This window comes from Tripterygium wilfordii, chromosome 16 (genome assembly GCF_013401445.1).
Source record: "Tripterygium wilfordii isolate XIE 37 chromosome 16, ASM1340144v1, whole genome shotgun sequence".
Taxonomy (NCBI): Eukaryota; Viridiplantae; Streptophyta; class Magnoliopsida; order Celastrales; family Celastraceae; genus Tripterygium; species Tripterygium wilfordii.
This window is the reverse complement of record NC_052247.1, coordinates 10,001,559-10,026,420: the sequence shown is the minus strand read 5'-3', so window position 1 is coordinate 10,026,420 and position 24,862 is coordinate 10,001,559. Positions and strand designations below refer to the sequence as shown.

The 24,862-nt window shown below is 35.6% G+C and overlaps 3 protein-coding genes across 3 annotated transcripts; all 3 read right to left on the bottom strand.

Annotated features, from left to right (window-relative positions):
• Positions 1–4,476: 4,476 nt before the first annotated feature.
• LOC119980219 (keratin, type II cytoskeletal 1-like) lies at positions 4,477–7,881 on the bottom strand. The gene is made up of 5 exons (XM_038822833.1): positions 7,747–7,881; positions 5,700–7,033; positions 5,109–5,609; positions 4,968–5,006; positions 4,477–4,886 (listed from the first exon to the last, which is right to left on the bottom strand). Exons 2-5 carry the CDS (start codon positions 6,985–6,987, stop codon positions 4,723–4,725), a joined length of 1,992 nt encoding a protein of 663 aa, XP_038678761.1. The 5' UTR covers positions 6,988–7,033; positions 7,747–7,881; the 3' UTR covers positions 4,477–4,722.
• Positions 7,882–12,192: 4,311 nt separating this feature from the next.
• LOC119980220 (MYB-like transcription factor ODO1) lies at positions 12,193–14,029 on the bottom strand. Its single transcript, XM_038822835.1, has 2 exons — positions 13,729–14,029; positions 12,193–13,015 (listed from the first exon to the last, which is right to left on the bottom strand). Exons 1-2 carry the CDS (start codon positions 13,989–13,991, stop codon positions 12,460–12,462), a joined length of 819 nt encoding a protein of 272 aa, XP_038678763.1. The 5' UTR covers positions 13,992–14,029; the 3' UTR covers positions 12,193–12,459.
• A 9,553-nt stretch (positions 14,030–23,582) lies between these two features.
• LOC119981215 (auxin-responsive protein SAUR36-like) lies at positions 23,583–24,551 on the bottom strand. The gene has a single exon (XM_038824273.1). The coding sequence runs from the start codon at positions 24,417–24,419 to the stop codon at positions 23,919–23,921; it is 501 nt and encodes a 166-aa protein (XP_038680201.1). The 5' UTR covers positions 24,420–24,551; the 3' UTR covers positions 23,583–23,918.
• Between the last annotated feature and the right edge of the window lie 311 nt (positions 24,552–24,862).

Sequence of the window (24,862 nt, the reverse complement as noted above, 5' to 3'; positions counted from 1 at the left end):
CGTCTTTCATCTTTTATAATTTTGAATGAAATTGATCTTGTTTTACAACATTGTTTGGCATGTAAATTATACTTTTTTTTGTTCTTTGAAAAATTGTGGTGTAAACTTAGTACTTTATAATTCAATATATAAATATAAATTTGTTTTTTTATTTAAGCGTTAATATATCATTTTGAATCAGGATATTTATGTAAGATAGAAAACATTAAAAATTGTGTAAACTTAGCATTTTAGTAGTGTACAAATAAAATTTTTCTTTTATGATTTCTCCCTCTTCTGTTTCATTTCAAAAACAATTTTTTTGTAATATATTGTTTTGTTTAATTATTAGTGGTAGTAACAAAAAAAAATCACCTTTCAAATTTCGGACACGTGAAGATTATAACCGAGCTAACACATCTCCTGAGAAGGGTCACTAACCAAGGTAGAGCTGAGGACTCCCACAGAATATAAGTCATTCAAAGAGTCCATAGTGTAATAAAGGATAGAGCATCTTGGCTAGACCAAAACACCCCCTCAGTGTAATAGGTGAACATCGGATAGGTGACCAAACACCTCAAGAAAATCAAGAGTTCAAAAAGAGACCAACTCCATTTAGGAAATGAATCATGATAGGATTCACCATCCTGTAAATCTGCTTGAAGTCAGGGAAAATATATCTACTCCTACCAAGACTTGAACTCATCCAACTCATATAAATGTATGTAAGCAATTCTAAACCCCCGCACTTTACTTGCCACTTGTGAGAGAGAGCTCTGAGTACGCTTTTGGAGCCCCTTTTAGCTCACATATTCTCCTGTGCAGACTATCCTCAGCAATACTGAAGACCACATATGAAGTCAATCCTATTGCCTGACACGTCACCAACACGAACTACTGTTATGGATGTCATCAATAAGTTTTTATTTTGTGAGGTGAAACTCAAACTTAGATTAGTTTTGAAATTTTAAAGAGGGACAATAATGAATGTCTTGTTAAAAGTAAATCATACCATCAAAGAAATTTTGTTTAATGGTCATAATGGGGTTTGAAATTTTTGAGTGATTCATGAAGTGTCAACGTCAAACTTCCATAATCCAAATGGAAAGTATTCGTTTCTAGATATCTCAGTGACCACACCTCAGTTTTCCAATTTTTTAATGGCTAGTGACATCCATTAATCTTTGAATATTTTTTTTTTATAGGTAGGTCAATATAAAAAAATTGTTAGGAAGCTGATTTATTGCAATAATTCAACTCGTCTCTTGATTGATGTAAATATAAGGACCCACAAAACCTAATGATTAAATTAAAGCGTGAAATGTATAATTCATCTGTCTCTTGATTAATGTAAATATAGAGACCCACAAAACCTAGTGATTAAATTAAAGGGTGACATGTATAATTCATCTCGTTTCTTGATTGATGTAAATATAGAGACCCATAAAATCTAGTGATTAAATTAGAGGGTGACATGTCAAGTCACTGGGATGATCGAGATCCCTATCACTTCTAGGACTAAATATAGTGTTCATTTGGTCTACCATTTTGCGTCATAATATATGCTATTAGTGGGAGATGCAAAAGACTGAACGCATGATTTTTCACACATCAAATAACAAAGCATTTCAAAATAGGCCGAATGCATGATTTTACACATCAAATAACAAGGGCCATATTCAAGCTCTTCAAATAATGGTGATAAGAAAAAAAAGTTCTCTCACACAGGTAATTGGCTTGTGTCATGTATATAAGTATATAACCTGTAATTTCCATCTTGCGAAGTCTACGATTTATCTGCTGAACTCACTTGCTGTCTAACTCTACGAGCACAATCAGTAAAATTTTGTATCAGAGGCCCACATTTCAAGGGATTCTTAACATTCTCCTTGTAGCATGCCTTGCAGGCATCAATCTCAACAAAACACGGCAGTGGCTTCTGGTATGGGACCTTGAACTCCTTATCACAGAGATCTTTAGACCTCAGAGTCACTTCCTGTGCCAAGGTTTCCTCCTGCTTCTGCAACTTATCCAACACTTTTTCACCTTCTTGAATGACGGAACGAATGGCATCTAACTCGGTGTTCGCAGGGGGTGCAGGTGGGGTAATTGGAAGAAACACTGGTGGAAGAAGTGGCCATCCTGCAGAAGCAGTTCCCTTGTGCACTTTAGAAGCATCAGAAATCTGTTCATCCCTTACCTTTGATTGGGGCTTTAGAGGTTCCCTTGGTATTTTAGGTTTGACTTTCTTAGTTTTCTTCTTGCACCTCTTACCATCATCGATAAGCTGCTCTACAAGCTTGGCACTAATTGAAACTGTGAAATCACCCATAATAGAACACCTTCATCAAAAGGAACCTGAAAACATTCAAAATATATCACTGGATTATACGCACAGAATGAAACTTACAGGCATTTTCGAGTATCTGCAGCGTAAAAACAAGAGCTTCTAATAATAACAAACAACATGCAGAAATATATGCAACACATAAAGGAAGAAAGGAAAAGAAAACTCTTGATTAGACAGGAAAATATAAGGAAAAGCAAGAAAGAAATGACAGAAACAGAGCAAGGAGTTTGATAATGTGACAGTTCATGTTCATCATATTGCATAAATTCTGGGCTCGTCTTCCACGCAGTTTGAATCTTTTTTATGGATGCTCAAATTCAAATAAGATTGTACAATGATTCAGGATCGATAACTCTTAGTCGGATAAGAATGTCCCTTGTTGTCCAAACCTTAACATCCATAACGAAAACATTCCATCAGCATAAATCAACAAATGCTCGTTTAGCATAGGTACACCAATAGTCTAATACTCTAATTATTCTACTCAATGCTTTGAAAATATATGGCAAATTATAGGAACGGAAATGGGTGAATTAATAATCCCATGCCCTGCCAAAGAACGCCTTCCTAGAACTTCCCCCTAACTCACTATGGCTAAAAGTTTCACCCCATCCTCCGAATTTAGAGATTCTCCATCTGTCCCATTAAGAATCAAATTGCTAGACTTGAAACCTATTACTTAAACAAGAAGCATGTTACATATGTGTTATGTGCTATGCAGTCTTCAAGCGGCTAGATACTATGCCCATGAAAAAAGGGGGTAGAAAATAAAAGAAACAATGTCTGCGAATTTATGAAATAGACCAAGAGTGGATTTGCACGAGTTTGAAACCAATGTCTTCCAAACCAACATCATCAAAATCAGAGATCAGTAGATCACCCAACATTTTTCTTAATAGATGAAATGTGTGTGTTCGAGAGAGATGCAGCAGCGAGATGAAACTGGTCAGCTGAGATAGGGAATGGTAGCATAGTAGAAGACGGAAGATGGTGCTGAAACAAACAGCAAATACCAAAAAAACTAACCAATCTCAATAAGAATACTCCACAATGTCAATACGAATCACTAGATCTAGTCACTTCCTTCAACAACGCTAGATTATCAAAATCAAACCAACAATTGAAGATACAACACCACTCAAATTTTACGCACAAAAAATTCAGTAGTTAAGAAAGACTTCCACAAGTAGACAATTACAACTCTTTTTACACAACATAACAAGTACTAGGCATCTTCAACTTCAAACTCCACTGATCTATTAGCCCTTCAACTCTAATCATTAACCCACCGTCGAAACTTTAATGAACTATAATTCATCTGTCCACAGATACAACTAACAACAAGTAATCCAAAACCATACAAAGAGCTAACTCACAACTCAAAAAAAGCAAAAGACCTTGGGATACTGAGTAAAGTTTCATGAATCAACAATTCTTTCCAGAGGTACATAACTTTCATTCATCACTCCAATAAAATCTTAACTTGATGTTGCAACACCAAAAAGAAAAGTAACCGCCTCCAGAATCTCCTTCTCTTCTGTGCTATTTCCTCAATTTTTCCTAGGTTAAGACTCGCCAATTGCTAAGTAAAATCCCAAAGCATCCCCATATGTTTACAATGATAGAAAATAAGGACAACATAAACAAACATTAGGAAAACAGTAAAATAACAAAAAAGAAAAATGACAACTATGTCAGAACTCAGAAGACTTCTCAAGTTAAATGAGCGGCAGCTGAAAAAGGGAGTCCAAAAGAGATTAGACAAGCATCAAGTGAGAATGCAAGAGTGCAGAGTTGAAGATTCAAAGGCAAGGGGCAAAGAGAGAGGTCAGTGGCTCAGATTTGGTAAACAATGAGATCAAATTAGACCATTTATTTCCTTTAAAATGAAAGGAAAAGAAAGAATATTAAGGAACGGAACTTGTACATCGATCAAACCTAAAGCAATGTTTTAAAAGGCGGGTTCGGAAACCGAGGCGCTCGACTTATTTGAGGCGAGGCGTAAGCCTCGAGGCGTAACAAGGCGTAAGCCTCGATAAGAATTAATCTAAAATGTACATGTACACATTCAAATAATATAATCATATCAATTTATCAATTTATGAAGACATAACTCCATCCATCATCAATTCAAGTGATCAAGTCTCTAAATAACAATAATAATATTAATATCATCAAAAATCACCAAATAATATCATCAATTCAAGTCTTAAGTAACAACTAATAAGTAATAAGTAATAACCATCATCAATTCAAGTCCAAGGCTCTAAGGTCTAAGCAAAGCAATCATCAAACAATATTTAGAAGTCTAATACAAAGTACAAACCAAAGCAAAAAACAAATCAAAGCACACAAACAAATATAAAGTTCATAGTTTTCATATTCTCTTCATATTAATAGTCATCCTCATCCATGATATCATCTTCATCACTTGCTTCATCATCTAAAGAGTCATTCTCAAATCGAATAGGTAGACCATCTAACTCATCACTACTAGCATCTTGGAATTCCTCCTCTTCTTCCTCATGGATGAGAACCCCTTTTCCTTTATCCTTCCCTAACATTAATAAAATAAATATAACATTAGTAAAATAAATATATTTTTTTTGAACTAACATATTAGTTCTAACTTTCTAACCTTTACTCTTTTTCATTGGTCTTGTTTCTTTATCCTTCCCTAACATTAGTAAAAAAAAATGTAACATTAGTAAAAAAAATATATAATTTATTTTTTACACTAATAATCTAATATGTTAGTTCTAAGTCTCTACTTTCTAACCTTTACTCATTTTCCTTTTGCTTGCTCCACCACTTGCTCTTGCTCCACCACCTCCACCACCACTCGCTCCTCTATTTCCATCACAGCTTGCTCCACCACCTCCACCTCCACCTCCACCTCCTCCTTCCAATCCTTGAGAATCACAAATAACATTATGCTCTTCTTGATACAGTATCGAAGTTTCAATTTCTTCTCCAATATCATTTGGATTAGGAGGATTAGCAACCCACTCATCATCCGAAGCTATGTCATCAAGAACCAAAGGATCTTCGGTAACCTCTTGAAGCTTTAAATGTCGATCTTTCAACTTCTTGTTATACAAAATATATACTAGGTCATTCATCTTCTTCGTGGTTAATTGATTCCTCTTTTTGGTGTGCACTTGATTGAATGTGCTCCAATTTCGTTCACATGCGGATGACGAACAAGTGAGTCCCAAAACTTTAATTGCAAACTTTTGCAATTCTGGTACTTCATCTCCAAAGTTGATCCACCAATCAACTACAAAAACAAAAACAAAATTCAGCACATAGATTTTAGTAGTTAGTGTAAATTCAATCAATTTTGAAACTTTTAAAGACATAGTGTTACCTGGAGAACGCTTTGAGACCGATCTCTTAGCATTTTCGTACCCAAAAAGCCCTTGTTTCTTTCGGAAATCATCCATCTGTAGATCAGCAGTGAGGAAATCATTTGAATTAGGGATGATCTTTTTCATTGAATTGTACAATCCCGCCTTCACTTCTGCATCAAAAATGAAGTTCTCTTGATACTGAAACTCGGGATTCAAGAAATAAGCAGCAGCATACAAAGGACGATGCAATTGGAACTCCCATTTTTCATCAATAATGCCCCAAATCTCCTTGTAATATGCTAGTTCTCCACCCAAGTTTTTCGCTATTTCTTCCTTTGCTTTATCCATAGCATTATAAATATAACCCATAGCAGGCTTCTTCTCAGAATCAACAAGTCTCAACACTTCCACCAACGACTCCGTTGTTTTAAGTGCATAACTCACGCTAGGCCAAAAAGTTTTATCTTTAAGAACTATTTTCCTCACCTCTTTGCCATCACTTGTGTTTGCCCATTTACATCCCGCCCATTGTTGTGAAGTGAACATTGATTCAAGAGGTTGTCTAAGCTCATACATGCATCTTAAAGTCAACACAGAAGTTGCAAATCTAGTGACAGCTGGTCTAATGATTTCTCTCTTTGTAAATTTCCTCATCAAAGCCAACACCCAAGCATGATTATAGATGAAATTGCTTACTTTCTTGGCCTTGAGTACAGCTCTCTTATGTTGTGGCAACTCTCCAATTTTTTCCAGCATCAAATCCAAACAATGTGTCGCGCATGGAGTCCAATAAATGTGCTTTCTTTTCTCCATCAATATTTTTCCTGCTGCTTTGTAGTTACTTGCATTGTCCGTCACAACTTGAACCACTAGCTCTTCCCCAACTTCCTCAACAACGCCATCAAGCAACTTAAATAACAAATCTGCATCCTTCACATGTTCAGAAGCATCAACACATCTCAAGAACACCGTCCCATTTGGATTATTCACAAGAAAGTTTATCAAAGTCCTCCCAGAAATGTCAGTCCAACCATCAGATAGTATTGAAACCCCTGTGTGCGCCCATGTCTTCTTAATATCATTAACTATTTTATCAGAAGTGTCCAGCTCCTCCTTCAAAATCCATGTTCTCAATTCATCCATGGTAGGAGGTTTAAGGCCTCGTCCATATGAACCAATTGATCGACACATGTTGATGAATGATGGACTCCTTGCCACATTGAAAGGAATTGCATTTTCAAAGAAGAACCTCCCGATGTCCAAACAAACACGACTCCGAGCTTGTTTTGCATTTGTACTAGTCATGGTGGTCTTTGCCCTATCAACATCCTCATCAACATTGGCAATGTACCTATTCAAAATCCAAATTATGCATACTGAATTAATGATGTCAATTGTCAAAATGGTAGCCGAAAATCCCCCTTTTCTCATAGTTCAAAATTTCAAATATTAAACAGGAGTTGATTCTATCTAGATGATTCAGACCTGAAATATAGGTTTGTATAAATAAACAATGATACACATAATCAAACGACAGATAATACAGCAATGTGGATTAACTGGAGGAGTCAACAGAAACATGCTAAATGAGAGACCAATAATTCCATATAAAAAGAGGGATAAAACCCATAAATTAAATAGGTTTATTAAAAAGCACAGCAGAATGAACAGTATAAAAATGAGAAATCCTCCACTAATCGAAAAATAGCTAGAATACACAATGCTTCCACAAAGAAAGTGGAAAAAAATGTTAAGTTATACCAATCTACTACCAAAGTTTCAACAGCGAAAACGAATAATAAAAAAAATGGCACAGCCCCAAGAAGAATTAATGCCAACTAGTAACCCAACAAACGTAAAATTTACAGCACAAGTAGATCTCTCGAAGAATACGATCCTGAGAGGCAGCTAAAATCATCAAAAAAATTCTCATCATACGTTACTCCATAATCTAAAATAACTTTGATAGAGTTTAACCGCGAAGAACCAGACCCAATTCGTCTTTGATCCAGTACTATCGTACCTCGTTAACTGACGATAACATAATCGTAAAATAGATTATACCTGAACTTTAGATTGTATTCCACGGGCTTCAACGGCACGGCTGCTTCCCCTCAAACACAGGCATTTGAGAGTGAGGGAGCCAAATCGAGAAAGGAAGAGTGAGAGAGACGAAGAGGAGGTTACCTCGTCTTCAAGCCCAAGCGAAGAAAAGCCCAATCTACTACTTTCATCAAATCCGTTAATGATTGGGCCGATACTGAGGCTATTGTTAAAATGGGCCCGAACTGAGGCTATTGTTAATTTGGAAGTTGGAAACAATATTATACCTTCACACATTGACATTTTTTTTTTTTCTTCCCTTTTTCCTTTTAATTAATAACAAAAAAAAGTCTTAAATTATGTCTAAGGCCTAGTTTGGTAAGGCATTTTGAAAATAATAGATATGCTAGCAGAAATGGTGGTAGCAGAAATGTTGAAGAATTTTAGCAGCAGAAATGCTGTTCGAATGTTGTGTGGTGTTTGGTTGAACTTTTACTGGTAACATTTTTCATGAGTAGCATATATTAAATGATAAATATTTTATAATATCAATAAATTTATTTATTTATTAATTAATGTATAATAACAAATGAAGTGAGGGTATAAATGGAATAAAAAAATTAATGGGGACGATATTGACTTTTGATAATGAAATGATATTAAAATGTTTCATACAAATAACATGTCAAAAGTAGCATAAAATGCTGAGTACAAACATCTCGGATTATGTGCCAAAAAAACCCATTTGGATTGAAAGTAGCATTTATACTAGCAAGTAGTATAAATGCTATTAAAAATGCTTATCCAAACGGGGCCTAAATGTATCATAAATAACCTACACAAAACTCCAACCGTTGAGAGAAATTTCCATGAATGATTAATTAGTGATGTTTTGTGTTACAAATAATGTGGTAGGAACACAAAGTTTCGGAAGTGGTACTTAATTGGCTTTGGTTTTTAATATAATTAGCAAAGACATTCCATCTTTCATATAACAAAGGCATTTTCTAGGCCCAAATACTACGTAGACGGCTTAGGAGAACAAATTTATTCTAGCCCGTCATCCAGATCGGACAATATTTACTTATATGTTTGGGTTTGAATTTTTAACATGATATCAGAGTAAATACTCAGTCTATTTGGAAATGACCTCTACCTATTCACTTGTTGACCTCACATAATCGAGTCCACAAATGCAGGAGAGCGTTAAGACCTATAATCCCACATCGGATTGACATTAACCTAATCTGAGTGTCATATAAGCAAAATCATTGCTTCTCTCACACAAAAAAACACAATGATGGGGGCTAGTTGCACTCCACTTTTTTCCATTCACACTCCATTACTAAAACACCTCCATACAAATTCACCTGAATTTGAGTACACCCCAAATCCTTGCTTTGTTGCAGAGATGCAAGACAGAGAGCGAGGGAGAGGGAAGAACTTGTGTAGTGCTTTGCTCCAAGCAACAACTCAGGCGCATGATACCAAATCGTGACAACAACCCCATTGTCAAACAATAGAAGAACCAGAGAAGTAGCAACAGTAGAAGCCATGGTCGATTTGTTATGATTTCTTTCGCTTCAACTGAATTGAAGATAAGGTTTTGTAGGCGAAGCGGATGAGGGAGAGAGATATTTCAAGTGGTGGAAGTAAAGATATTTATGGGCAAATGTTATAGATATGCCCCCCACTCGATTTGATTCCCAGGGTTTCTATTGAAACAAGTTGCAAAAACAAGGCTCTACTAGACCTTCGCTTTGGCCACCAAAACCCTTATAGGAATACAGGTAAAGATGATATTTTTAATGCTATAAAGTCCGAAGAAGTAGACGACAAAGATATCTCATCCATGGAAGGGGGAAAGGAGGGAATGAGAGGGGGAGGTGCGTTTAGAGAGAAGTAGTAGTGAGTTCTTATGATCTTTTACATGATTTGTACCGCCAGAAAAGGACCTAAAGCTTGGTATTAGTGGGCACATCCCAAGCCAGTTGAGAAAACAATGATTAAGTTCCATTAATCATGCTTCAAAGTGCAATTAAATTATAGGCCCTCTAAAATGGATATAATGTGCATTCACATTAGTGCTATCTTATCTGCTTAAACTATGGAGACAAGGCCAATAACAGGGCCAAAATTAAGACGAAGTGCATAATTAAATTCATAACGCATGCCATTAAATTTTTTTTACGAGGTCATTAACCTGATTGTATTGATTCATCCAATAAACTAGATAATTAAGACCCGTAGATACTTTAGCCACCACAAAGATGGAATATAAACAAGATGACTAAACGAAAAATGAGAAAAAACAAAAGAACACAAATACTAAAAAAAATGTCATCACCGGATACTCCAGGACGACATCGTATTACATCGGATACCGATGAATTCCACCGCTCTACATCGCTCTACCTCGGATAACAAAGAGTAAATAGAACACTAGCTAGTGAACTATTGTGTAATCATATATTGCCTTTCACCTTTTGAAAGCAACCAAATTTTGTTAGTGTTGTACTTTTATGCGACTACGTACGTATGATTGTCCACATTTATATTATCTGTATACATGCATGTGTATATATTTTATATATAGATTTATTGGGACCGTTGATTAGGGGTCATCATTTGGGTTGCGCGCCTAGACCCGGCCCGAGCCTGCGGACCAAAGCCCGGCCTGACCCGAAATTAGATCAAGCATGGGCAGTCGGCCCGACACCTTGGGCAGGCCTGGGCTCCATTTCTGAGACCCGACCCGAAGCTCGACACCTTAGGCCAATTTTGGCCCAGCCCGAGCCCGACCCAAACCCGACTAAGCAACATACATTATTTATATATATATAATATGTATATTTTTACATATATTATATATATATATATGCATGTGTAATATATATATATTACATATACATGTATATTATATTTGCAATGTATGTGTATATATATATTCATATATATTACACATATGCATATATATAATACATTTCTCTCAAAAAAATAGATATATAAATATTATATAGTCAAAAGTCGGGCCCGACCCGGCACAAAGGTCCGAAGCCCGAGGCTCGACCCAAAGGCCCGAGCCTTAGGGGCCCAGGTCGAGCTTGAGCGTCATTTTGAGAATCAAGCCAGGCTCGAAGCCCGATTCTCAAAATCGGGCCAGGGCCTCAAATTTCCGGCCCGGCCCGATGCCGAGCCCTATTGTTGATGCGTCACCAATCATGACCTTCTTCACTCAATATTAATCAATAACTACATAAACTAGACAGAACCTGCCGACAAAATTATTAATTTTAAATTTTAAGGAATACTATATATAAAATTAATTATATATATATATGTAATACATTTTAATAGTTATAATAAGTGTTTCTCTAAAACAATAATTATAATAAGTTAATATTACTATATATATATATATATATATATATATGTTTGCAGAGTACAAATACCTTAAAATATTACATAGATTTTTATTTTAAAATTTTAAATAAAAATTGCAAACTCTGAGCGTTTAAAATTTCAAGTGTTGAATTGTATATTACTTAAAAATCACTTGACTATGGCCTAATTGATTCTCTCTCCAGACTTAGGGTATATGGTGTTCGAAGTCGAGAGTTTGAATCAACCAGTTGGGATATTTCCATGTAGAATCCTAGTTCCGTGGACATGTCCAACTTTCCCGCGGGCCCTACCAGCATGGATTTCGGCACAGTCTTACATGTCGTCAGTATGTTGCAGGTTGTTTTGGCAAATCAAAGTCGACGCACACTCGGCTATCCGAAAAATATGTTGGGCTAGGTGGTTCCTCGGTTAAAAAAATATATATTATCTTATGTTTCATCTTTTAAGTATTATATATATACTTGAATTCCCATATATATAAATTTTCCTATTAGGTTTTAGTTTTTTGGATTTACTTTTAGTGTTCAAAACAATTTTTTAAAATTTAGAAAAAATATATTTGTATTTTGATTGTTTTTACGAATCCAACGATATATTTTTTGTTCGAAATAAAAATCAAATGCAACGTAAAAAGTTTATGAAACGTCTTTCGTTTTATAACCAACAATCCATAATTATGATGTACTTTTCATGTTGAATATTACTTTTGTTTAGAACAAAAAAAAGTAACGTTAGGTTCATAGGACTGATCAAAATACAAATATATATTTTTTTAAATTTTTTTGAAAATATTCTGAATCCTAAAAATTATGACTCATAGCATAATTATATATGTAAAGCCGGCTTTCATACATATAATATATATCCATCCTTAACGTGCGGCACCAAAAGAGGTAATATTTAAAGAGCATGAAATGCATGTAAGACCTAATTAAATCTACTGATAGCTCCATATATAATTTTTTTATGTAATGGTTATTGTTGATGATGAGTACTGCCAATATGCTCAAATGGAGTGAAAATTTATCATCATCGATGAATGTAATCTTATGAAATACAACATAACAAAATGACTATATTATTATAAATTTAGAGTACAATATAAGCATATATATAAAGCCGGTAAAGTAACACATACATGGTACACAAAATCTAACACTACAGAGAAAACACAAAATGATCATGATCAATGACTACTACATATAATCATATGTAGCTAGCTAGACATGACACTTTGTAACCTGTGATTTTGGAGCTTCATATCGTCATCATATGTGTGTGTGTGTATATATATATACATATATAGATGTATGTATACACACACATATACTAGTGCTTGTTGGTCATCTCTAATGAGTTCAGTCCTGTACTAAACTCATTAATGTCACTGAAACAATAATCCAGACCATAATCGTGAACCCCAAAATCTTGACAGTCGAACAAAAAAGCACAATCATCCTCTAAAGAAGGCAAGCTAGGCACCGTCTCGCCGTGATTTTCCATGACCGGTGGCAGCAGGTGGTTGTTGTTGTTGTTGCAAGAAATCACATCAACTAGGGGATGTTGATCATCATCCATCCAAAGACTATTCAGTAGTGTCTCATCAGTGCATATATTAGTAGTAGTAGTAGTAGTACTTGATGAACAATTTTCAGTTGGTGATGAACTTGAGTTGTTATTATCTCCAGATTCTGGCATACGATGATGGTTAGCATGAGATGAACTAAGTTCATCGCCTGGCTTAGGTTTGTGATTATCATGCAAGGGTTCATGAGTAACCGGATCGATCCCCATCTTAAGAAGCTTTTTCTTGATGTGGGTGTTCCAATGATTCTTAATCTCATTATCAGTTCTTCCTTGTAATCTGGCTGCTATCTTGGACCACCTGAAAAATAGAGTCACAAATATATTTACAATTTTACTTTTTATATATCATAGCTTAGAATACCACATCGGTTGGATGCCACCAAATCATGTGGTATATATGCATGCCCAAGTCTCTACCACATATACTAGGCCTTTTCATATGTTCAAGTACTATTAAGTGAGACTGTCCATGAAGAACAAAGTCGTATGAGTCTGATTTATTCACGGGAACCGGATAAACCCAAAAAGAACCTACAATATCTTGAGGTTAGTAGGGCTTGGGATTTTCAACACTAGCTACCAATTATCATATAGTTAGTAAACAAATGAGACATATTTAGGCGCACCACCCTTTTCAATTGCGCGGACCATAAGTAATATACTAGTTGATTTTTTTCAAAAGAAAAGAAAAACCATTATGTTTTTCAACAAGTAATGACTAGCTAGACAAACTTGTCTCTCAAAACAAGCATCATAAGTTAGACTTTGGTAGAACGAAATAAGCAAGTCGATGGTTAAAAATGCATCAAAAACCATGTAATGCATGATGATATGTTTGGCAAAGGGGTTTGCGGTGTGGGGAGAAAGGATTTGGAGGCTCTACAATTCCGAAAAGGGTTCGAGAGCGTTCCAATACAAAATAATGTCTGCTCTTCAACCTATTCCCTGTTAAAACCTACAAACACCCTGCTTAGCAATTAGCATAACTTAAGTGAAAGAATATATACTAACCTATTGCCAAGACGAGCATGAAGATCGATAACCAACTGTTCTTCATCTTCGGTAAGAAGACCTCTCTTCAAGTCAGGCCTAAGATAGTTAGTCCAACGAAGCCGGCAGCTCTTGCCGCAGCGACGGAGTCCGGCGAGCTTAGGCACGGCACGCCAACAACACTGGCCATTTGTGAGTATAAAATTGATGAGTTTCTTGTCCTCCTCGGCTGTCCATGGACCCTTCTTCACACCAAGTTTATCACAACAAGGTTGTCTTCCCATGACTTAATAATAGTAATAATGAACCAAACCACCTCCACTAGAACTATCCAATACACACAACTTTATATAAAAGACTATAGTCATGTATATATATATATATATATATATATATATATAAATTAAGAAACACATGAGGGAGAGAGGGGGCAGATTCCATGGCCCACCATTGGTTTGTGAGAGTGATGTGGGAACTAAAATGGGGGTGTTGTGTTCTGGTGTGTGTAGATACACAAAATATGGTGATAGGGAATGATGGGTGACACATTAATGAAAGAGTTATATATATATATATATATATATAGACACACACACATCGATCTTGAAATTAAATGTTTTCTTCCCATTTCCCTACACAACCCCACTCTCCGAGATTGCACTCTTACTCCACCATTCCATCATCCATTTCGTCATCACTACGCTTACGTGTCTTTGTACACATATAAACATATACATTTTTTTAAATAACCGAGAATGACATCATAAAAATTTGTCTTTTGAACACCCGACATGAACCTAAACTTGAGTCATCATGCCCACACGTACAGAAGTTTTCCACCGAACGACAGAATATGTTAGGTCAAAACTCAATATGTGGCACAAGAGTATTTCTCTCAGTCGGAATCGACAACTTGGGATCTCTTGAATCCATAATATTTGACCCCAAAGAGATTCACCACTACAATATCACTCAAGTGAGTTATAAATATATACACACTAGTACGCTACAATTTCTTTTTGTTGCTAATAAAAATCAATGGTTTTAACTCTTAATTAAATTTTGATTAACGGATCAAGAAATGGATATGTCGAATTATCATGAAGATCTCCTAAATGGGTTTGGATCGTGTTTAACAAAGAAAAACAAGTGAACTTTTAATTTTATGTTACAATGATCTTATTACAACCTAAAAATAATATATTCATATATATAAGAAAATAGTGTTGGTCTTCCTTAAATTAATATGCAAGAGAGGATTAATATAACTTAAGTTACGCATAAAAATTATTACCCAAAAAAATAATATCATTTTAAAATTTGTAATCGCATCATCATCAAAAGTTGTTCCTTGTAGAAGGTATATGTTTCTAGGATTTCTTGTTGAAGTAACTTAGTTTTGACAAACACTAGTAAAGAAGCCATAATTATCTTCTCCCGAAGTATTGCTTCTCTAGCCAGTTAATTAATTACACATAATAATAGATTAACAAGTTGCTAAATCTTGCCTTTTCTTGTAAGTTGTATCATATATTAACCAAAGTAACAATTCCAATTATGTTAAATAACCACAATAAAGAGAATTAATAATAAATCGTCTCCCAACATCAACTTATTATTTATAGACCAACTAGAGGTAGCTCGGTTGATAATCGGCTGAGTTAGATTCCAACTACAAACATATTTCTCAGTGGCATTTTAAAAAAAGAATAATTACTTGTCAGCCTAGACATCTTTAAGATCACAAGCTCACTCATCTTAGTAAAAGTAGAACATCATATCTTCTCTCTCAATGTGAAACTTTAAATGTCACATTTGAGAAAACAGACTTAACAAGTTAATTAAAATATCAAATCAATTAATTAATAATATTAAAAAATATATTTTTTTTATATTAATTTAAAATACACCAACATACCAGGTGTCACATGGTGTGCCACGTAGGACTAATTCCAGATTGTTCCATTCATGCTGCGATTTATGATTGGACAAATTAAGAACTTGATCCTGACCGTTGGTCTTGATCGGATGAACTTGATCATGGCACGTAATAGTTTCGTAAGCCCTAGAAAAGTTTGTGATAATATCAAAAGTATCCCTCTAATGAGACGCTGACATGTGTCACCACATAGACTAAGGAAGAGGAGATCGGGTTGGAGAACATCTCGGCTAACCCAAATGTCACCTCAACATGTCCTCCTCGGTCCTGCCTAACAGGCATAACCTCGGGAAGTACTCTAGGTGACTAAGGCAATTCAAGATACTAAGAATAACTAATCATCAAACCAAAAAAAAATCTACAAGAGATCTTTAAGGGATTCGACCCCAAAATTCTCACCCGCAATCAATGATGATTAGTAATTCAAAATTCATATAAAAGTGGAACCTCCACTTAGATATATCTATCACACTATTCACTAATAACTAAAGAGAGACCTTCAACACCGAGCAATCTCAAAAGTCTTATTACCTACTAAGCGGACTTGAGCGTCGGAGCATCCACCTCGAGATATACCTCGGGACCCCAAAACTTATATTTTTTCTTGTACAGATACAAAACAACAACTTCCTAATCATTAGTTTAATCAACTAATATGCTTGCAGAACCGAGCAATCGATTACTGAACTGCTGAAGAGTGGATCCGATCTTACACCTCATCAGTTTGATTTGAAAATTAAGGCAACACCTGGTGACCAAAATGTCGGCATCATCAAACAAAGTCACGACTCTCATGTCAAAGTTTAATCTAATACACCTCGAGACCCCAAAACTTACAATTTTTTTCTGTGCAGATACAAAACAACAACCTTCTAATCATTCGTTTAATCAACTGATACGTTTGCAGAACCGAGTAATCGATTACTGAACCGTTGAAGAGTCGATCAGATCTTACACCTCATCAGTTAATTAAGCCAACACATGGTGACCAAAATGTCGGCATCATCAGACAAAGTCAGGACTCTCATGTCAAAGTTTAATCCAATACATTGACCCTGAATGATCTATATCACTATATGTACGTAATCTTCGTCGACATATTTAATGCATATAAGTTTGGTCTTTTGACTTGTATCTCTATGCGTAGGTGAGTATGGTTCAATGTGGACCCTTGTCCATTAGTGACAAATCTGTACACTTCATTATAAGATAACATTAATAAATTGAATGATACCATGATTAATCTTATGGACAAACCACTCTCCAATAATTGCTTGAAGACTTGTTAAGTTCTAATAAGCAATTCTTTAGGATTTTTGAAACCTAAAAAACAGTGTTTTAATGACAAATACGCGGTGTCTGTCGTTTTACTATACCATGATCTGTTTGCAGCATAGTAACCTTGGAGTAGGTTATTCAGGTGAAATATTCATATTTGTCGAAAATCCCGAGCCCTACACACATCATAGATATTATTCGCTTTGGGTTGTTCTGTTCTTGTAGATATATCGGGCCCGCACGACGTTGTTTCTCCTTAACTAGCAAGTGGGCCAAGGCCCCCAACTCACTTAACTATGAAAAATACCTCTTACTTGTGGTAGGGACTTGGCCAAGCTTATATACCACATGGTTGGACATCATCCAACGTTGTGGTATTCTTACAATATTGTTTTTGTACAGGGTGCATCGAAATAAGATCTACATGAGCCAAAAGTCTTTGGTGGACTCCAAAGCAACTTCAGCATTGGTGACTCGTGCTGAAGTGAGGCATATGTTGAGTTTAGATATACTAACGGTTTTAATTGAGGTTAATTAATTCCTTTGTAATTTCAAATTCGTTTTAGTGAATTGCTTCAAGGTTAGTCCCTTAATAGACTTGAGATTTTTCCTATTTGAGTTTTCCTCGTAAAATTTATGGTGTTTGATTCGTTTTATTATTCCGCAGATGTTTCCATAAAGTTTTGATTATCTGAGTGTGAAAGCACACACGTTTTCAAATTAAAAATAAATAAATTGTATGATGATAAGGATCTATGTCTGGATTTGCTTCATTTCTGCCGGGTGTCATATGTATATATTTCATTGAAAGTATAGATGACTTACAAGGCACTATAGACAACATTTATTTCTAAGATATTGTCTTTGTATATATGTATGCGTGTAGGTTTTATTTAACATGATGTTACACACACATACAAATATATAGGTATACATCCAGTAGTATTAGTAGTAAATGCATCGATCATAGGAAACAATATTAGTTATGGAGGAAGATACTTTCCCCGTAAGGAAGTGATCGAATATAACCTAACTTGCTCAATACTTGTGAATCCTCTTTAATGCAATATATATATATATATATATATATATAAGTGAGGCCCACTCCTTTGGGTCCCACATATTTCAAATCAATGGTGTAAACATAAACCCTTATTTTAGACCCTTACTTTAGACCCTTATGTGTGAATTATATATATATTGAAGAATTCTCCTATGAAGTACTGATTTTTAGGACTCAAAATTTTTAAAAAAAAATTGAAAAAATATATTTGTATCTTGATCGGTCTTACGAAACAATGATATAGTTTTATTCAAAACAAAAATCAAATTTAACATGAAAATAGCATGATAATTCTGGAGGATCGTTAGATATAAAATAAAAAATATTTCATACGATTTTTAGGTTGCATTTGATTTTTATTTCGAACAAAAAATATATCGTTGGGTTTGTAAGACCGATATCAAGATACAAATATATTTTTTTTTTCAAATTTTAAAAAAGATAGGACCTCATTTTAGAACCTCATAAGAAAATTACTCGAATATATACACACATCAACAACGAGTTTACTGTCCAAAAGATTTGAAATCTGTCCGATTGTGTATATTGGAACAATTTTCAACTCTGGGTTCCCAAATTGAAACGTTTGAAAATTCGATAATTGAGTTGGACGTGATCAACTCTTTGAGTGACCAAAAATTGCATTATCCCATAAACCCAATCAAAATATGTATATTGTGTTTTTTCAACACAACATATTTCTCTCCAAAAAGTCTTCCAAACAATTTAATGAAGAACAAGCACATCCCACATTTCAGTTCAAATTGATTAGGAAATAATACTTACCACTTGAAAAAAACACACATGTCGCATCAAAAGATCTTACATGTGTGGATGTGATCAGCCAAATTAAGAGTTCAATTTATTGCATCAATTGCTTACACATCAAAGAGACTCATGAACTACCCAAGATCGGATCCCATAAAGGTTGATGCAAATATTCTCCATGGAATTTGACTACTACAAATTTTTTCTATTCATCTTTTTCCGAGTCAATTAAAAATTCGTTTGGATACTAACTCATTACATTACTCATGCGCAATGCAATCGTCACCAAAGAAAATAAAGCACTTGATCAAACTAAATAACAACAACAATAATTTATGATAGGGGTAGAAAAAAAATCATTTTCAGGTCGAACGACATCAAGGGTTTATAAAATATTTATCTATCCAGATTCTAACCCTGATTGGATTTAGGACGTAGTTAATTGACGAAACCTGGATTTGTATAAATCTGATTTGTTCAAATGTCATTCCCCTTTTTGTGATATAATGTTGGATGACCCGACATAATTTTTATTCTTCTTAAAATGAAATTTCAATTAATTGAAACAATTCATAAAATCTTAAAATAAAATAAAATAAAATACAAAACAAATAGTTATATAGTTTTAAATACGAAACTAGTTAATAATGATACGACATTCAAGTTGAGAAGAAAAAGAATTACAGTAAATCAATAACATCAAATAATATCAAGTTCCAAACCAGCTTGTCATGTATAATCACCATATGACATCAATCATTCTCTATATGTTTCGAATCATGAGAATATACATTAAGTTATATGTACAAAATTCGGATCTGGGTTTAAGTTGGATAAGATTTTTATGTCTGGACCTTAATTTAGACATATAACAAATGTCTAAACTTGGTTTAATCCGAATCGGACAAATTCGATTATCCGAACTGAACAATGTTTTTGTCATCCCTAATTGGTGAAGGAAAAAGAGTCGGTAGAAACCTTTGAGAAGCCGACATATATAGTTACAATTACTATGTTTGTAGATTCTATCTCTACTACTTTTCTTATATGCAATTGTTGTATATAGATTAATGTTGTACTGGCACATATATGTATGGAGTTAATGACCCACATGAATATTGAATACATCATATATAGCATTCAATTAGAGCCCAAGACTCAAACTCCCTATTAAGTGTCCTTTTGACCCAAAACAAACACCCCTCATGATATGTAGAGTTTTCTTCCTTCAAAAAGTATGATTACATATAGGAGATTGGTTGGTAGACAAGTGGGAAAGTGAGTGAAATGTACTTGTTAATGAATTTTCCTAGGACCCACTCGATTAAAAATTTGAGAGACAAGTAGGTAATAAGTGGTTTGAGATTTTTTTTGCTTATTTTGGGAACCCCGTCTTTTCCTTTGGTAAACAAGAATTGTGCTTTTGTATGCATTTGTTTGCTTAGAATTGAAACCATTGCCTATTTGTTGTGGTCAATCTTAAAGGATGTAGTGGATATTGAGCTGATGTATTGGAGTGCGATAGGACAAGGATATGAAATTAAAACCAGTTTGACTACAATATCTCGAAGCAAAACATGATCTCAACGGTGGGTGACTGGTCATTTTCTTCTTTGTCGACCAAACAGTCATTGTTGAAAGACCGAGGCTGTGAAAGATTCAGGTACCGGGCTTTGGTTGCGGGTTAAGGCCCCTGCAATAGAAGGATATGAAGTTAAAACCAGTTCGACTAAAATATGTCGAAGCAAAAGAAGATGGGTGCGTTTGACAGTGTGTTTACACCTACAAAATGCATGTTTTTTGACTTGAATACATGTTTTCAGACAAAAAAAGTATTTGACTGAGTGCAATTTTTTGTTGAGCGGTGCGTTACGATATCACCGCATAGTGATGAGTTCGAAGCTGAAACTGTAGGGAGTTGCTTACACTCCCGACGCAACGCGGCTGAATGCATTTTTGGCATCAAAACAAGTCGTCTTTTTTTTTTTTTACAAACTGCAACTTTTTCACCTCACCACAATTTCGGAACTCGCCTCATCTCACTGCAAGAGGTCATAACACAACATACTCCAAAACAGACGGGACCCGATATCTCATTGGTGGGTGACAGGTCATTTTCTTCTTTGTCCACCAAACAGTTCTTGTTGAAATTAGACCATCAGGGTGTGAAAGACACAGGAACACCGGGCTTTGGTCGCTTGCATACATTTCATTCAAACGATGGGGTTCCTTTGTAGTACGGCCAAGTACATTCCCAAATCAGATCCTTCTTTTGTCCTTGTGAGAGTCAGCCTCCTTGATTTAGAAATCGAAACATCAGTGTCAAACAGAGCAGGTACCCTACAGCGATTGATTCACAAGTCACACAAAAGGCTACAAGAGTCCTCTTGACAGGAACATCAGTACCGACTATGCAAATATATTTCTTTCAAGTATTAGCAATCCGTTCATATATTTGGGCTGTTCAAACATAGGTAGGATAGCAAAAGAAAATAGGCATAGTGAAACTAATACGTACAAAACCAGTGATCACAAAAAAATGTGATCGATGCGCAAAATTGCTTTCTCTACTTGAATTTTCATGAAATTCTGGCCATTCAATCTTGAGGAGAATCCATTTAAGTTTTTAAGCATAATGACACATCTCACTCCTAAGTTCATTGCAATGTCCAAGTTTTGCCCTACATGGCTATATCCAAGAAACAATACAAGCAACAAAGCACTAAAGTTGTTTGGATTAATAACACAACATGAGAATCTAGAGAAGCCCAAAAGCTAAAGGCCCAATTGAGGAAGAGTCCAATTCTTCAAGATAAGGAAGTCCCTGACTGACCCTATCTTCTTCAAGATCTCACCCTCCCCAGTCTCAATCTTACACAATTATACCTCATTCTTTCGAACCCACGTCTCCAAGACTCTCTCGTAGCACAAAAATTCTTCTAGAACTGTTCCAGTCAGTTAGTTGTCTGTATTATATTGCTGCTTCGCGACTGTCGTCCCAACAGATTACTTAGCCTGTCCCGACGTATTAGTCTTGCCCATATTTCTTTGTCTTTTAAACATCCATTTTTTGATCAAAATCTTATCATGCCGGTCGGGAAAGCTCCAACGTTCAAATTAAAGATTTATAGTAAGAGAATTGAGAGAGTTGTGAGAGAGCGCAACATACCTCTAAAAGTCGGGGGCCTCTGGTATTTATAGACTTGGGCATGTGGGCATTGAGCTAGTAAACATGGGCTGATGAAGAAATTTCCTAGTGATGGGCCCGTAGATGGTGTTAGGGGTCATGGGCCTTTGCTAAGCTGATTATGGCCCAAGCCATAGGCCTATGGGCTGTAGGCCGATCGTGTGGCCTGTGAACTTTGCTAAGAAGATAGCCTGTCGTAAGTTTGTTGGGCTCAACTACATAGCATGTGGGCCTTACTGACCCCCTAAACAATATCACATTTATCATTATTATTAGCCTGACTGCCTGAGAAGAAATCCAAACTTTGTCATTATTATAAGAGCTCGTAAAAGTGCAAATAAGGATCAGGTGACGTATTGTGATAGAAGAATGAATATCACTCATGTATAAATTATAACAAGTTGAAACCCCAATCCCCAACGACGAAGAACCACAATTTACACCCCAAAATGTACTATAGAGACGAAGAACAACAATAAACGAACCTAGACGTACAATAAATAGAAAGAAAATTGTAGAGCATAGTCACCCGACTCACCCCAAACACCGAAAATCCAACAAAACCAAGTGCAATAAACGAAGATGCAAGACAAGACAGATGAGTTGAGAGCTCTCAGAAAATAAACGCACACGAAACATCTCTAATGATCGACTCCGTCAAAAAGCAGCAGTAATATATTCACGCACTGAAGGGGAGAGATAAAATCAGAAAGAGATTCATGCATCGAAATATTCACTGGATATCTTTCTCAATTGCAAAAAGTTTTCGTCTTACATAAGAAGCAGCAAGATTTTATTGTCGTTTCTGACGGAGATAAAAACGTCTCTTTTGTCTTTCATGATGATGAGGTATAACCGCACAATGGGGAAGTTCTGAGCCAGATCAGACGGCTGACAATTGACACTAAAGACCCACAGTCACGTGAGTATGAAAACTTCAAGGGAACTCGTCAAGAAAAGCCCCCAAAAAACTCTACTTTAGTATATAAGTAATAGACAGATGCTAGTACGTTTTCAATCATGTTTTCATAAGCTAGAGAGTCAACAATATGTCATTTTCCCTGCTGAACAACTCCGATGAAAACAAAATTCTAAATGAGAGAGAAGACTTTGATTTCTTCTAAGTTCATGCATTTCATGTTCAACAGAAATAGATATATTCCATGCATGCTCCCATCTTTATCCGCAACAATAGCGTGGTGGATATCTTATCCAGAACTCTCCAATCATATGGATTTACCAATAATCCTAATCATTTTACATAATCTTGCCAACCATAAGACCATTCAAACATGGCAGCTGCAAAATGTTGAAATAAAATGCACAAAGAGTCAATATGGCCTCGAATTGTTTGAAGTTGGAACAGTACTCTTATTTTGCGTTAAGGTTTATCCGTTTATGTTCCTGTTGGCAACAACTAGAGGACTTCCGTTTAATGTCTTCTATTAGATTTAGGATCGGACAAACCAATAACCACTTTCTTTTACTGCATCCTTGGGGTGGGACGACATAGGCCGCCATCCAGTACTTTCAAATCTTTAGAGCCTCATATTTTTTTAAAAGTACCTGTATTATAGTAACCCCAAACCTGTAAACCCTGAACTCTAAATATACAACATTTAATATTTTTTAAGAGGATCTTTTTTAATAATTTGCTCTGACCTCCGAAGACTCAAGGTAAAGATTGTTGGTTTAAATCATACCCCATGATTTCTATGACTATAATTATCAATCATGAATTGGTGAACTAATTTGCTAGTTCCGGCAGCTCCGTCAAACATTTCATAGGAAAATGATTCCAAAACACCAAGTTTTGTTTCAAATTGGAAAAAAACTTGAATTGGTTCGATTGGAATGCACAGAGATGATGAACCAAAAAAACAAAAAAAGGACGAGTATTTACACAAACTAGTGGACGGAATCTTCTTCATTGGCTTCTTCATTGGTCATGAATCGAACAACAAAACATCGATCTATTAGGTTTGTTGACATGACAATGGTATCAGCCTCCACGTACTTTTACGCCGCCGGTAATGGTGCCACGAAGCAATTCTAGTCCTCACTCTCTCAAACTCTGATATTTCACATGGTATCGTGATCCCACCAGGTTGATTGAACCCGTACACCCGCTCCGCTTCCTTCAACAAATCTACAAATAACGGGTGGTTAAAGTACATCACTGGCACCACCACTCTCTTCGGCTCTCCTCCCAATTGTCCGATGTACACAACCAGATGTCCCTTCGGAACCGCCGGTACCGGATCATGTTGTTGACCCAGTGTTATGTAACCCGAATCCGAATTGCAACAACAGAGGCGTCGCATGTACTGAGCAAAATCGCAGATTTTGGAAATTGGGTTCTGCCGGGTCCGATGATCCGAGGAGTGGTAGCGTGTTTTCTTTCTTCTGGGTCGGATAATCCATTTGAAAACCCTCACTAGCTTTCGTCCCAGCCTGAAATACCTGAACTTTTTCATGATTTGTAAAAAGAAGAAATTAAGAAATGGGTATTGCTCGAGATAAAGCTAATCGAAATGGGTTTCTGTGAAAAATCAATTTAGCCTAACAAGGATCAGTGATTGACATAGCTGTCTCTCCGTTTTGTTACGAGGAGTGTTAAAAGTGGGAAGGACGATTTTATAGGAATAGAGGGTGGTGCCAATGATGGAATTTGGTGTTAATAGTAAAATTACAATGGTATTGGATTAGTACTATGTATATATAATATCGTTTACTATGTATATATACTATTGTTTACTAACAAATATAGAAAAAAATAGAGAATCACGAATAACTCAAATGATACTCACGTGTGTGATATTTTATACAGATCTCGAGTTCGAGTCTCTCCTCCTCCTCCCCTTCTTCAAAAAAAAATATGCAAAATAATTAACACTACGAAGCACACATATCGAATAGT

What these genes read in the sequence shown, in the direction of transcription:
- LOC119980219 (XM_038822833.1), bottom strand. Translation starts at nt 6,987, where the DNA reads ATGACTAGTACAAATGCAAAACAAGCTCGGAGTCGTGTTTGTTTGGAC. An exon ending in GGTCTCAAAGCGTTCTCCAG is followed by an intron (nt 5,610 to 5,699) that starts GTAACACTATGT and finishes TTGTTTTTGTAG; the next exon opens with TTGATTGGTGGATCAACTTT. An exon ending in ACCAATGAAAAAGAGTAAAG is followed by an intron (nt 4,887 to 4,967) that starts GTTAGAAAGTTA and finishes TATTAATGTTAG; the next exon opens with GGAAGGATAAAGGAAAAGGG.
- LOC119980220 (XM_038822835.1), bottom strand. Translation starts at nt 13,991, where the DNA reads ATGGGAAGACAACCTTGTTGTGATAAACTTGGTGTGAAGAAGGGTCCA. An exon ending in CATGCTCGTCTTGGCAATAG is followed by an intron (nt 13,016 to 13,728) that starts GTTAGTATATAT and finishes TCTATTTTTCAG; the next exon opens with GTGGTCCAAGATAGCAGCCA.
- LOC119981215 (XM_038824273.1), bottom strand. Translation starts at nt 24,419, where the DNA reads ATGAAAAAGTTCAGGTATTTCAGGCTGGGACGAAAGCTAGTGAGGGTT.